The 15882-nt window shown below is 36.7% G+C and overlaps 1 protein-coding gene across 1 annotated transcript in view; it reads left to right on the plus strand.

Annotated features, from left to right (window-relative positions):
- The window catches only part of dnah6 (dynein, axonemal, heavy chain 6), a 65197-nt gene that overhangs the window by 36390 nt on the left and 12925 nt on the right, over nt 1-15882 (plus strand). Inside the window, exons 51-63 of the mRNA XM_043244081.1 lie at nt 2004-2246; nt 2456-2623; nt 2802-3037; nt 6194-6455; nt 6566-6689; nt 7508-7704; nt 7940-8143; nt 10701-10826; nt 11235-11399; nt 12684-12751; nt 13139-13319; nt 14463-14642; nt 14969-15202. Coding sequence (XP_043100016.1) covers nt 2004-2246; nt 2456-2623; nt 2802-3037; nt 6194-6455; nt 6566-6689; nt 7508-7704; nt 7940-8143; nt 10701-10826; nt 11235-11399; nt 12684-12751; nt 13139-13319; nt 14463-14642; nt 14969-15202 — 2388 coding nt within the window. The remainder of the gene's footprint in view (nt 1-2003; nt 2247-2455; nt 2624-2801; nt 3038-6193; nt 6456-6565; nt 6690-7507; nt 7705-7939; nt 8144-10700; nt 10827-11234; nt 11400-12683; nt 12752-13138; nt 13320-14462; nt 14643-14968; nt 15203-15882) is intronic.

Raw genomic sequence — 15882 nt, forward strand, 5'->3', positions numbered from 1 at the left:
CCATTTTCCGCCAGAAGGTCTTATTGATTTTTGGTGCATGAAAGGTCCTGAACACTCTTCATTTGAACCCAGTCGCCTCTGAGCTTAAGAGAAAAGGCCAATTAGAATTGTCAAGCCACTCCCCCTAGTCTGAGCTGTGAAGCAACAGGTGACCCAGTGTTTGCAAGTGGAAGAACTTGGAAAAAGGCACACAGATCCCTAAGGAATGGTGCAGTGATTGCAAGGGGGCAGTGCTTGCCAGTTCAACATCTGATCCCGAAAGGGAGTGGTGAGAACCTTGAGCCTATAACCAGGTCAGGGTCAACTGTACCAAATTCAAGGCACAAATTGTTGACTGGAAATGTGTGAAGGTCTTCCCTCCTCTTCATGGAAGTAAGCAAAACCAGGCGTGAAAGACAAAAACTATAGGTCAACTGACTCAATTGGCTCAAAGCGGCTAATAGTCCTGAAAGGACGGTGGAAAGGTCCCAAAAATCTACCGGTCTACCGTGTCCATCATCGGATGTAAGGAAATTCAAGCACCCAGAAGGACATGGTCAGAAAGACATCTCAAAAGGCGCTCTCAACGATCATGCAGCTCTGGGAAATTACTCTTTTAGCCAGCTTACTCAGTTGAAGGACCGTGGCACACAATGTGCAAGCCCAGTGCGATCACCGCTGAATTGCAAAGTAAACATGGCTGAAAATTGGTTTCAATTGGTTTCAAAGCAGAATTCTGAATGAGTGGTTGCTTGTCACCATCTTATATACCCATATGTGTGGGGGATTGGCTTGGCATGCAAATTCCACCTGACAATTTTCATTGGCCTTTTCTTTTAAGCTCATAGGTGATTGGGTTTCCAGGCTGGATCTCAAGACGTCAGTTATTGACATAACATAGTGACTGACTGAAAGGGAATGTAATTTATAATAATAATAAAAAACTATATATTTTAAAGAAATGTATCACAATAGTTGCATTTAAAATAAATATGTAAAAAGAAAATTCTAATCTTTTTTAGTTCAATTTTCACAGTTTTGTTATTACATTTCATATTTATTTTGCACCAAAGTTTTCAAAATTTTAAGTAAAAAAAGAATTTTCTTATCAAATTAATAATCTCCGGTAGACCAATAATCTCTGTTGTATTTGCAACCTTTTTAATGCAGTGGACTGGGTATATGGACATGCAAAATATATATATATATATATATACCTTTTTATAAAAACACCACAGTCACCTAAAATAATATTTTTGTATAAAGAATACATTTATAATTCAATATAATACATTTTTGAAATCTTTCGAGAAGGTAATGAAAAAGAAAGGGGGCTTTAGAAAGGCTTCAGGTGTTCACATACATACAGACTGTGCTTCTATCATTCAGTGTCTCTTTACTGCCATTCTTTTGTTTCATTTTCTTATCTAATGCAACAAATGTTCACTGACCTCTGTGAGCTGTTTGGTTAAAAGGAGTGTTCTGCTAATTACTATAAACTGTGTGTGTGTGGTTTGTTTGCATGTAGAGTGTTGATTTTATTTGTTGTTTTATCTATTGTAGTGTTGTGTTTGTGAGTTTGATGAATGGCTATATGCTGTCCAACTGCAGCTGCTCATTAATGTTAAGCAGCAACCCCATATGTCTGTTCACCCTGCTTTTATTTGCTTATTTGTTTCCATCAGTGTGTGTTTGTTTACTTGTATACACACACACAAATGCACTCGCCACACAATTTTCAGGGTGACCGCTATGGTTCTTGCAGAATGAAATGAAAGAATAGTCTATTATGTCTTCGGTGCAATCTGCATGCTATTTTTGTACTTGAGGAAGCCAGTACTTTGCATAAATAAGTCAAAAAAAGAAACAGTGCACCCCAAAATGATGCATGATGTGAGTTTTTTAAAGATCTATTTAATTACAATTCAGTAAACAACTTCTATGTGCTCAATCTGCGATGTTTTCACAAATGTTTACATTGTAGTCATGGAAATTTACTCTTTCTTTCCATGTTTATTTTTCAGTGGCCCCGTGAAGCATTGCTTTCTGTGTCCCAGACCTTCTTCCAGAACGTGGAGTTTGGCAGTGAAGAGATGAAGCAGTGTTTTTCAGAGATGTGTGTGGAGATCCATGTTAGCGTGACTGACATGGCGGAACGTTTTTACTCCGAACTGCGCAGACACTATTACACAACGCCCACCTCTTATTTAGAGCTCATTAACCTTTACCTGAGCATGCTGGGAGAAAAGAGACATCAGCTGCAGGCGGTGAGGAGATCAGGCTATGGTTGATACATGATTACTTAATATTGTGGATTCTAACTACAATTATTACATGCACTTTTTAAGAAGAAATTCACTTTTTTTCATTTTAAAGCCAGCGATGTGTCAACTGGATGATATATTAGTTAGAGTAAAGGACCCATCAGAGCTAAACAAACAAAAATGTGTGAAATATAATGTGTTTGTCTGCACAGGCTCGAGATCGTGTGAAAAATGGTCTTACTAAACTGCTGGAGACAAATGAACTAGTTGATAAGATGAAACAAGACCTCTCTGCTCTGGAGCCTGTGCTTGAACAAAAATCAATCGATGTCAATGCTCTCATGGAGAAACTCGCTGTGGATCAAGAGAATGCTGACCAGGTATGTGTATTACTAATATTTTTTTTTTCAGGTCCACATGTAATGCTATACCTACTGTATGTTGGAATGTTCCAAAACACATTAAAATCTTTTGATTTGTCATATGAACTTAAAACTGCTTTGAAGAAGTACATCTTCTGACATTAAGAATTGCTCTTATGGAACTCTTTACCTGCAGGTGCGTAGGGTTGTGAAAGAGGACGAAGCTTTAGCTAAGGTAAAGGCAGAAGAGACTCAAGCCATTGCAGATGATGCACAGCGTGATTTGGATGAGGCTCTGCCTGCACTCGACAGTGCCAACAAGGCCCTGAATGCCCTGGATAAAGCTGACATATCAGAAATCCGTGTCTTCACCAAACCACCAGACCTCGTCATGACTGTGATGGAGGCAGTGTGCATCCTTCTCAACAACAAGTGAGTCAAATTTTTATATTATATTACATTGTAATATAGAGTGCTACAGAAGTTCTAAAACTCAGAACATCTCAGTCTGGATACATCGTCCCGAGGTCAATGGGTTTTTCAAATGGGTTAATCACCTGAAATATTGTTTACGGTTTCAAGTCTTATTCTATAAAACAAAATACATCATTAATGCCTATCTCAAGTTTAGGCCTTTACGTGCATTTAAAAATGCGGTTGATAGCAAAATGAGGACACATAGTAATGTTATTACACCAAACAGCATTTCTGCAATAATCCAAAAGCAAAAGAAATATATATATATGACATTATATTATATTATATTATATTATATTATAGTCACATTGTGGTGTGGAAAGGAACGGACTAAACGAGGAGTTCTTCAAATAACACAGTCTTTAATTTGTGAAACACTCAGGGAACTGAATGGACAAGATCTTAAATACACACATAATTATGAGACTAACAACTAGAAACATGAGGGAGAAAACAACAAAGGGGAGGGATAAACACAAGAAATGGAGGGAAAACAGGTCCATATCCCTGACATATTGCAAGAACACGGGCAGAGGTATATTGGAACTAGGGAGGTGGCTCAGGAGGAAGATGGACCCCTGGGAAGAGTCTGGCAGACGAAAGGCAGCCGGAAGACGCAAGAACTGTCTTATATGGTCCTCAAGCAATCACTCCCCCTACTCTAGAAAGAGGAGGAATTCTGGGGACAGAACACAACGGGGGAAAAAAAACACTGGGTGAAAACAGCAGATAAATTGGAGGGCAGACACAAGGAGGTTAAACTGTTGTTGGTTGGCTCTTCTGTCACGGTGTGGTGTGGGAAGGAACCCACAGAATGAGGAGTCCTTCAAATAACACAGTCTTTAATCTTTGTAACACTCATGGAACGTAGGAGAGAAGGGAACACACACAAAGAACCACCAAAGACTAACTGAATGGACAGGACCTACACAGACAATTATGGGACTAATGACTAGACACCAAATGAACCAAATTACATAATCAATATGAGGGAGAAATGGGGGGAAAACGGGTTCAGATCTCTGACAATTCTATTGTATTATATGGTTATTTTATTAAGAATGCGTGGCTTCCCGTGATTGATCCACCATGTTAAACATGTTAAACTATGCGAGTGACACGTCTTGGGTTTTCTATAGTCTTTGATCATATCATTATAAATTATATTATACTATATTATTGTATTGTATTAACTTATATTATATAAAAATAAATGTATATATAGACCTTCATGTCATGTGAGTGATTGAAACCTATTTATTAATAATACAGTAATTTCTGCAGGGGTAAAACTTTTTAATGGTGAAAAAATGACTGCATGCATATTTAACCCTATGTTGCTCCAGGGGCACCGTGCAGAATCACATTTAATCCAAGTTGATGTGGCTGTGATCAGACACCTGTCCTACCCATGCCTGCCAGGCTTGCAAAGAAAGAAAGAACTGCACGACCATTGCATTGAGCATGTGATAGATGATAGACAGGACAAATAAGCCCAAGTTAATTAAATAAGTATAAATTACTGTGTTTGTGACATTTACAAATTGTTTGTGGTCTTTCTTTTAAAGTGTAGAGGCAATGATATGATTTTAATGCAGGTTTGTGGAATTTTGGTATTAAATGTTTTTAGGTATCTAATCTAGATGCAGAAAAACATGTTCTCACACATCATAAACCCCCTCTAGCTTTGAGACCCTCCACAGTGTGAATCAGTATGTGCTGGCCATATTAACATCAGATTGTCTGACTGTGGAGCATCTGTGCTCTTTTCACTCAGTCATCAATCTAATCCTTCTCCTTCATCTCCTTACTTTCATAATTTTCATCATTATTATCTGCCACAGAGCTACTCATTATTAACAGCAATTTAATGGGTGTTTAAAATGTCATAACACAGACTGAACAATCTGTGTTTCTGTCTGTCCACCTCCCTCTCTCTCTCTGCAGTTCTTTTATCCTTCTAATTGTTCAATTTGCTCATGATATTAAACCTGTGCTGCATCTAAGTGGCAGATTAGTGGAGTTTAAACGCAACATGAAATCAAAACTGACCCCATTTACTTTCTTGATACATGTTCCTGGTCTTACAGTGAATAATTCATCCATATTTTACCCTTCAAATATAGTCCACTTTCATGATCCAATTAATTTCTCATGTATAAAATCAGGCCTTTTTGTATTGAGTATCCAATTTTACTGGAAAATATTAAGTGAACATTTCTTATTGACTTTAACACAATGACATGTAATATTACTTATTTATAGTATTGTGCTGTTTAATATGAGATACTTGTAATAGATCGTACAAAATTAGACACCTTCTCTATATTGCCTCGTTTTCATATGTTAAATATTTATGAATTATTTATGAAATATTTCATGTGATGTGTTTTGGTGTGACTGGAAATGACTTGCGTTAAATCCTCTGTTATTGTAATAGCCTTGTTTTAAATTTCCAGCTGCGTACTCATCCAGCTGATGTTAAATCTAACAATGTAATTAAGGGGTTGGTTGAGAGGATGTGTAGGTGTTGTAATATGTTGAACATTCAGATATTACCAACCATAATGATTTGCCAAAAGAAAAGAAAAAGGTGACACTTCAACACAATCTACTAACACTAAGTAAATGTGCAACTACATGTCAACTAGCAGTCATTGGAGTATTAGTAGACTGTCTGCTTAATATCTTCTAACACATTTACTTATTTGAAAACATACAACATACTGACTATGAGAAATTTTGGAAGTAAATGACTTATTTTAATAACCCTAAACCAACCCTAACAGTCTACTCTAAAAAATAGTAGACATGTAGTTCCAAATGAATGATAATAAATTAACATGTAGCTGATACTTAGTTACAAAGTTACTAGTAGAATGTCTAAAGTGCACTATCAAAATAAAGTGTAACCAAGAACAATATAGACTTTAAAATAACTCTTAAATCTAAAAAGACTTCGTTGTACATTAGTTTTTGAACTGTCATCTAATATTATATTTCAAACCTTTTGTCCATGCGTTGAGTTAAATAATATTGTTTTAGTTTCTACAGTAATTGTAGATTTTCACTTCCTGTCATTAGTCATTCTTTTGTTTACGCCCCAACTAGGACAGACTGGGCCAGTGCAAAGCAACTCCTGGGTGATGGAAACTTCCTGAAAAAGCTAATGGACTATGACAAGGACAATATCAAACCACAGATTCTTCAGAAGCTGCAGAAATACATTACTAATCCAGACTTTGTGCCTGAGAAAGTGGAAAAAGTTTCCAAGGCCTGCAAGTCCATGTGTATGTGGGTAAGAGCCATGGACCTGTACTCAAGAGTTCTGAAAGAGGTTGGGCCAAAACGTGAAAAACTGGCTGGTGCTCAGGTGAGACTGGTTATTTGATATTTAGATTATGTGGGAGTTTAGACATTGCATTATGTGTGTATAACTGAGTTTTGTTTGCTGTTATTATTAGTTTGTTTTCTTTTTATCAGGCTGAGTTGGATGCAACTATGTCCACCTTGAAAGAAAAGCAGAAAAAACTACAAGAAGTGGAGAACCAAATCAAAGCTTTACAGGAGCAATTTGAGTCAAGTGTGGCTGAGAAAGAGATGCTGGGTGAGAGAAAGAGAGAGAGAGATGAAGAGACAGATAGCTTCCATGACTGCATAATTATGGAATTTATTGAAATGAATCACTAAGTGTGCTAAATGATAATAATGGATAAACAAAAAGCAAGAAATTGTATTGGGGCCAAATAAAGGGATTTAAAAAAAGGATAATGAAATTGAGCAAGGGATTGAAGAATGGTTATTCTTGGATTACTGTGCAAAGTGAAGTGAATTAGATTTACATTTATAACAAATAAGAGTGCTGCAGGGAATTATGTATTTTTGCAGGCTAAATCTACTCACTAGTTTGCTTTTTCTGCCTGATTGTATGTATAATCACACTCTTGTGGTATGTCTAACTTTTTTACATTCATGGAAAATGTTTAAGAGTTGTCAGAAGTTTAGTGGTGGTGATGTCATGCAATCATGGTGTAGTTTGTTTATAGCCTTCATTCAGCTTTTTATTTATGCCAACTGTATATAGACTTCAAAATTAATTTATGATTATTTGTCAAGACATCATGATGAACACAGCATAACGAATGCTGAAAGCATGTTCATCGCAAAGCAATATTTTTACAGTAATCCGGTAATCCAATGTAAAAATCCAGGTTTTTTTGAGGGAACTGATGCGATTCTAACTTGGATTGGATTGGCCTACAAAAATACACGATGGCTGCAGTGTTCTATATATGGTGTGGGTTCAGTATTTGTGGGATTTTGTTTGACAACAGATTGACATGACATTGAACTGTATTTAAGGTGCCACACAATATGACTATGTTAATCTGTGTGTATGCATAACTGTGTTTGTGTGGTTTATAGATAAAACCAGGGTTCTGACTGAAGTACGCCTGGGTCGGTCGGGGAAGTTAACATCTGCTCTGGGAGATGAGCAGGTGCGATGGCAGGAAAGCATTACTTTTTTTGAACAGGAGATCCACAACGTCATTGGAAATGTGTTCATCGCTGCTGCATGTGTGGCTTATTACGGAGCATTCACATCCCATTACAGACAACTGGTAGTGTATTAGATCCCAAGCTTTTCTCACTACACAGCATGCCTTAATTATAAAATGCCACTGAGTATATCACATTACCTGGCAAGACTTTAAAGTCAAGCCTGTCTTATCCTATTAATCATGACCTATGTCAAATGCCCACCTTACTGAACTATGACACATCAAAACAGAGTTCCCCTTTAGCTTACAGAATACTATGCGTGTGTGATTAATGAGCATTTTTTGTGTCGTGTAGCTCATAGATCACTGGATCACCCGCTGTCAGAAGTTGGGAATTCCAATCAGTGACAGCTTCAGTCTTATCAGCATTCTAGGAGATCCCTACGAGATCCGACAGTGGAATGCTGAAGGGTTGCCACGGGATAATGTCTCCACAGAAAATGGAATCCTTGTGATGCGGGGACGCCGCTGGCCACTCATGATTGACCCTCAAGATCAGGTGACCTCTAACATTTCCAAACCCAGTAATGCTGTGTCCCAGTGCCTCAGCAAGGCAAGTCACGAGAACAGTTTTTAATTTAGTAATGAAACTTAGTCCTTTAAATAGCACTAAACAGTAAAGTTTCCAGCCCACAGTGTCTCACATAACCATTAAAACTAATTAATCTTTTCATGAAAGGGTTAAGACGGATCAGTTCATTCACAAGCAGCTTATTTTCTGGTTGAAAGGAAGCTAATGGGTTCTTATTCTGGCAGGGAAAGCAGCTACCACACGCTGTTTCAAGATGATCATTATAGTTTACTACATACGTACTTGATGGTGGCATCAGTATTTATGGTAACCTAACCACAGACTTTTCCGACTGTTGCAACCAAGCCCTGCATGGATAGGCTCAGGAGGAACTTCCCTCAAGCACTCTGACTTCCTAATGTAGACACTGTTAAGAGATGAAAATGCCCACATGACACCAGAGACTAAAGTACATTCCATTAATATACAACAATCATGTATCTCTCATGCACATTTGACCCCTACCACGTTTTATAGATGTGCTTGAGTTTAGTATATACACAATATATACATGCTGTATACTGTGTATATACTGTATTTGTCTTTTCATTCCATGTTTTGGACATTTGGTGGGGATGAGAGGATTACATTTAACCTGGAGTAGATTGGATAAATTAATTATTTTACTGTTGATACAGTTGAACTACTGTTTCAAATTCTGTTTTTGAAAGAATAATCTTGTGTTCAACAAGGCTGCTTTTATTTACAGTATTTTATATATAGAATTTTATATATAAAAGATTTATTTCTGTGATGGCAAAGCTGACTCCATCCTATGAACATGCTGATTGTGCTCAAGTAACATTTGCACATTTATAAAGTTGTGATGCATATTTTTGTGGAAATTGTAGTACTATCACTTTTGAAATTAAAATCAATCTTACTAATTGCGAACTCTGGAACAGTAATGTATTTTTAAATGACAAACAGAAGGTCCATGGAGCTAAATTTAGATTTGACTTGTTTAAAGATGCTTTCTTGTCACTTCAGTAGATCTATTTTCTGTGGATTCCTGATTTGCATTTCATATATCCTGTGTCATCAGGACATAAATGACTATGTCAGGTGAAGGGCATCTTTAACAGTAGAGTGTTGTTCAGTTGGTTAGAGATGGTGTCAGAATGGTGCGGAGAACAGCCTTGGCAACCCAGATAGGAAAACAACCAGCCTCCCTGCATTAACATACAGATATCTTTCTCCCATTCCAACCTCTCCATTTTCATTACTGTCCTCCGGTTTCAGCACATTTGCCTGTCGTTCTCCTTTTTTCCTGTGCTCTTTCTTGTCATTTGTGTTTTACTCTATCCATCTGGCTGTCTCTCCTGGGAGACTTCTGTCTTCTGGAGAGACTGAAAGAGACATTCAAACATCAGACTGTCACACATTTACATACACACAAATACCATGACACAAACACTCTACACTCAACTCATCTCCACTCTGTATAGTGGCATTGATGCCATAATGCTTAGTTTCTACATGTGAGTCACTCACACACATACACACACAGACACTTCTGTATAGTACAATACTTAATTTCAGCAGAATCAATAATTTCTTTTTTTTTTCTGATAAAGGTGTTTCTCTTCATTTGTCTTTTTCTCCATGTCTCTGTCACACATTAAAATTAAAATCTTTATATTTGTAGAAATAATTAATTCTTAGCAAGTATATTGCATGAATAACATTAATAAAACATTTTTGTTGAAGTGGTCTCCCACTCCATAACTTTAGTTATTTTGTTGTCTTTTATGAGCTAAATAACATTAAGTGACTATTCACAAGATATTTCATTTACAGTATAATAAATGATTAGAAAAAACATTTCACATCTTCAAGTCCATTCATTATTTGTAGCAGGCCAGCCAGTCAGTAATCACAATACTATGACAGAATTTGAAAGCTGAGACTTTGTTTTATATTAAAAATATCAAAAGCACAAAACTTATTACTATTCATGGGGGGTGGTGCACTACAAATAGGCTAATGAATGTATTGAATAATAATACATATTATTTCCAAGCATATAGTCCTCGCGAGTATATGAAACATAGAATGATTTCTGCTAATAAGTTAGTTGCGAGGCCATTGGAATTTCTCATGGGGCTCCCAATAATGTTAACTTAATATTTTAATTGCTATAAATTGATAATGCAGATTTGATTCTCAAAACTAATTGAATGTATTCTCAAAATGTTTTGACTTTATTTTTGTATTACTGCAACATTATTCTTGTAATATTTATGTTATTCTTATAATCTCGTAATTGTATTTTTAATTTGCATGACATTTAAATGCCATTCAAATGTACATATGCGTGTGACACAAAAACTAAAAAAAATAAAAAGATTAATATGTTATTCATAACCTCACACTCTAACATATATTCAAAAAGTAAGGAAAGTAAGCTTTTATTATTTTTATTTATGTTTACACCACATTGGCTTTTTTCCTTCATGCAATGCATTTTACATTTTATATCTAGGCAAATCGTTGGATACGGTCTAAAGAGACAAAGAATGGTCTTAAGGTGATCAAGCTAACCGATGCAGGTTTCCTACGTACGCTTGAGAACGCCATCCGGCTGGGCATGCCTGTACTTCTGGAGGAGGTAAAGTTTGACCCTTCTTTTTAGTCAGATGTAAATACAAAAGTTTTTCTGAAATTATTGGAATTAGAATTTAAATATTTAAAATGACAGATTACAGTTGTTAGGAACTGATATTTAATATCTGATTGGCTTTGAATGGTTTAATTCAGTCTTAAACAAGTGATTCTATTAGTTCTGACTCTTGCCAGATGTGATTTTCTGATGAATCTAGTTTCCGTCGTGTTTGTTTTCACTGCTGACAACTGAGGCTTATAGTTTTCCCCTAGCGTCTATTTTTAGATCGGTTTTAAGAACAAGGATCAGACATCTGTACCATACCAAGAGATCTAAATGCTGAATTTTTATCCTATCTCCAAAATAAACAAATATTATGCATTTTACTCATTTAGTAATTGTGTGTATGTACAGCTAAAAGAAACTCTGGACCCTGCTCTGGAGCCCATTCTTCTGAAGCAGACGTTTGTGTCGGGTGGAAGAACATTGATCCGGCTGGGAGATTCTGACATTGACTATGATAAAAACTTCCGTTTCTACATGACCACCAAAATGGCCAATCCCCACTACCTCCCAGAGGTCAGTAAATGACACAGAATACACGATAAAGATACAATTTATATTTTCAAGAAATCAGACAAAAATCCCCATCAAATTATATTAACTTCTTTTTATCTTTGCTAAAACTTAAATCACAGACACCAGTGCTAAAATTCGATACGATAAAGTCATTATCATGAAACTGGGACAGTTGGAGCACCAAGATAAAATGAAAAATCTGTCCTGGCCTTGTCAGATCACCTGACACGAATATTATCAAGCAACTGTGGGCAATTTTTAAAGTAGAGTGAGAAACACATTCCAATCTCCAGTATCTCTGAAGCAAGTTACAGATGTTCTGAAAAAGGAAAAAAAGTTTACGTATGAATCTATTCTGAGAAGGTTGGAGGCTGTATTAAAAGCTAACTCTGGTAGAAAGAAGCATCATCTATTTCCTAGGTGTTCACATTACTTTGTCCAACCCCTGTATGTGACTGATAATTCATTCTTCCCTGCAAATGTCTGACCCCCGCAGTCTTTTTGTTACATGTAATTACTGTCAGTGTTTCATTAGCAGCTCATTGTTAATTCATCCTCTCAGGCTATTGTGCAAATGGCAGGGGAGGGTTTTAGAAAGCATTCTGGGGTCAAGGTTGACACCTGTTTAAGGTCAACTAGATTTGGCACTGTAGCAAAGTGGACACGGTTGGCACCAGACCTGTACATATCTGTTGTGGCACCACCTTGTGCACCAATCCCTCCCTGGCTCCATGCCATATCAACTCTCGTTGCAAAATTCTGGGGTGGATGCGGATCAGCGCCCACCTGCCAAGAGACAATGCCCTAGCAATCATAACAGACAAGGCCACGGGCAATAGCGCTTGCAGCAGGCAGAGAGCACACCGCCAGATAGGGTTGCCTGTCAAGTGGGGATGTGCTGTTGTAAGCTTCAGTATTAGAGACAGGACAGACCTGTCATTTCAGCTTATTTAAAGAGAGATGAGCTGTCCTGACAGACCAGTCTGGACTAAAGAAACATTCTCACAGACAGACAGCAAATACAAAGCACATAGGGCCAATCAAAGCACACAGTGTGCCTCTAGAGGATTTCTAGAGAGGATAGGTAGCATTTAACAGATAATACCAATCATTATTTATATGCCCCTAAAGAATACAAGTCAGTTTATTTTTTTACTCAAATTTTTACAATTGTCTAAATGATAACAGAACAAGTTATTTAAGTAGCTTGCTTAATTTAAGGTTGGTACTGTGCAAGTTTAAGCTACACATCCATAACTATTTTGTGACTTTTTTTTTTGTCAGGTGTGCATCAAAGTGACCATCATCAACTTCACTGTTACCAAGTCTGGATTGGAAGATCAAATCCTCAGGTAATCGCGTTCTTTGAATATTCAGATTCATGAAAACACATGAAACGCATGATATTAAGTTTTAAACGTTTTAAAATTTGCTATAGAAGAAAATCTTATCATTTACTTAATTTGATCTTTTCAGTCAAAAATTAATTTAAATCTCTCACAATATTATATTGTCACCAAATCTTAACAATTCAGTTATTTTATCAACTCTGTGCGTTTGTTTTAATGATCGCAGGTTTTGTATTTCTTTTTGAAAATTATTTGTCATAGACTTCATTGATCTGAGCTTGCATCGTATTTATGATGATTATTTGTTTAAATGGTATAGCTCTTACCAATTACCACTGTGTAAATTTTTTTATCAATTTGTTTTGATTGTTTAATTTTGTCTGTACTCAGTGATGTAGTTCGTCTGGAGCGTCCTGACTTGGAAGAACAGAGAAACCAGCTGATAGTTCGCATCAATACTGACCGGAACCAGTTAAAGGCAATTGAGGACCGAATTCTCAAACTGCTCTTTACCTCCGAGGGCAACATCCTCGACAACCAGGAGCTTGTGCAAACATTACAAGAGTCAAAGGTCAGTGGTTTGGGGTCTTTTAGAGAAGTTTAAAGAGAGGGCATAGTCATTGACCTAATAACTTATATCACCTAATGATCAATTGAATGACTCCTCGCTTTAACTTAAACTGTATATTAAATCCTCTATCATACACTTCAAATAATACTTCTTGGAAAAGAATATAACAAAACTGAAGGACTTGCATCATTTGTTTACAGAAACGACTTTGTTTGATCATTTGTGTAATTCAATGACATTTATTTATTTAAAGCGTCCAGACACTTTTTGTTGCCACTATTTATCTAATAATTGTCATTAAACCGTTTTCTACTATGCTAATGACGGCGGCATACAAAAAGCAGAGGTTTACCTCACAAACAATACAAACTTCACAGTCACCTAAAAGATTATGTGAACATTTGGGAATGAGGGCTGACACATTTTAATCTTTTTCTTTTGAGGATTTGGAAATGGAAAAACAAATGTCATGTTTCCTCTAGTGTCACCATCACAAGTAACTCAACACGAGCATTATACCATATTTTTGAATAATTTCTGTAAATTTCCATTTAAAACTATAGAAAAACATTCTCATCTACATTTATAGTACACTACATTTGTGTCATGTTCATGTGTAGTGTTTTAGCAATTGTACTGCTTCATTGATCTGCATAATTTCTTTAGTGAATCAGTGCAAAACTAGCGTAGATGCCACTTAATAATAAATGGCACTTTCACTTGGCACAATTCATTTTTAGGAAATTCCCCTGACATAGTATGTTTGTGCCAAATTTGAGCAAGCAGAAGGATCAGAGGCACAGATTGTCAACCTTCCGCCGCCCACAGAGAGTAATGAAAGCCTGAATGGGAGGTACGGATAGATTGATAGATGAACGAAAGGGCCGGCAATGAATGAAGTATCCATCTTAAAGACAAAAACAGCTCTGTCTCTGTCTGACACCTCTGCTACAGTTCCATGTATCTCTGCGACACTGATACTGCTGTCAGCAGGGATGGCTTTATAGCTCCTTTTGCATTTTAAGATGCTTTATAAACACATCAAGCTGTCGAGTCATTACATTTGTCTCTGTTTGGAGTATAACACTTACATTTGACATGAAGCAAATCTGCTGACAATTTATCCTCTTTTCTCTTGCACAGGTGACATCTCAGGCCATTAAATCTCGGCTGGTGGAGGCGGAGACGACAGAGGAGATGATCAACGCAGCCAGAGAAAAGTATCGCCCTGTTGCCACACGTGGCTCCATCATGTACTTTGTCATTGCCAGCCTGTCTGAGATTGACCCCATGTACCAGTTTTCCCTAAAGTACTTTAAACAGGTAATTTCAATCTTGAGCAGACATTCTAGAATATTACTTTAAGACTCAATGTAAGAAAAATATCGATTAAGTAATTTAAGAAAAAAAATGCTTTATTTATACAATACTAATAAAAGTTAGGATTTTTAAAATACTTTCACAAGTGTCTAATGCTCACAGAGGCTGCAAAAATACAACAAAAATGGTAATATTATAAAATATTTACAGACCCCAGACTTTTGATCAGAAATGTGTACGTTACAGTATGTATGTATAGTTGTATGATTCAAAGTGATATTTTATCAATTCACGTATTCCATCAAAATTTCCCTAAAATTTGTTTGCAGTTGTTCAACAACACTATTGAGTCATCAGAGAAGCACAGAGATCTGAGCATGAGACTGCAGATCCTGTTGAATCAGACTTTGCTGAGTGCCTACAAGAATGTGTCCCGTGGCCTTTTTGAACAGCACAAGGCCATCTACAGCTTCATGCTGTGCGTGGAGATCATGATGCAGAGGGGAGAGATCTCTCAGCAGGAGTGGCAGTACTTTCTGCGAGGAGCTGGAGGCATGGAGAAGGTCAGGGATGTTGAAAAGGCATATGTGATAACAGAGAAAGAAAGAACACCTGTGTGTGTGTGTGTGTGTGTGTGTGTGTGTGTGTGTGTGTGTGTGTGTGTGTTTGTGTGTAGGTACTTATGTATGCAAGTTTTATTCTAATTTCGTAGAAGGCAATTATCCTTCTACAAGTCATGAATGGCATTTAATTGTGATAATTGTTAGATTGTAGAACTGTTTTCTAATTTTTCCCTTTCCTCAGGGGCCTGCAGTCTCTGCCCCCATTAAAAAGGCATCTCTCGAATGCCCCACACTGTTATATTGTTTTAGTGTGCATTGAAGCATTGTGTTTTTGTCTGTATTCCAGTAAACTGAGTGTAGTTCTGTTCTGAAAGCATCTCTGTTGCTATTGCTCACGGGTAACCCTAAATATTAAACTTGATTCCAGTACTATTTAGGGACATGGATTAGGCTTAAATCTTTCCATTTAGAACACCTAGGTAACCTCAAGGAAACATGCTACATCATGTAACACGTTCAACCACATATCGATGTCCTGCCAACCACGTACACCTTATATTAACATTGATTTAAAAAAAATGTGATTTAAATATATTAATGAGAGGTTCCATTAAGTAAAAAAAATAATAATTCATGACATTTTATAAACATTGACACATATTTTTTGTTCCTTTATTTAT

The sequence above is a fragment of the Puntigrus tetrazona genome, chromosome 1 (assembly GCF_018831695.1).
Source record: "Puntigrus tetrazona isolate hp1 chromosome 1, ASM1883169v1, whole genome shotgun sequence".
In the NCBI taxonomy this organism is placed as follows: Eukaryota; Metazoa; Chordata; class Actinopteri; order Cypriniformes; family Cyprinidae; genus Puntigrus; species Puntigrus tetrazona.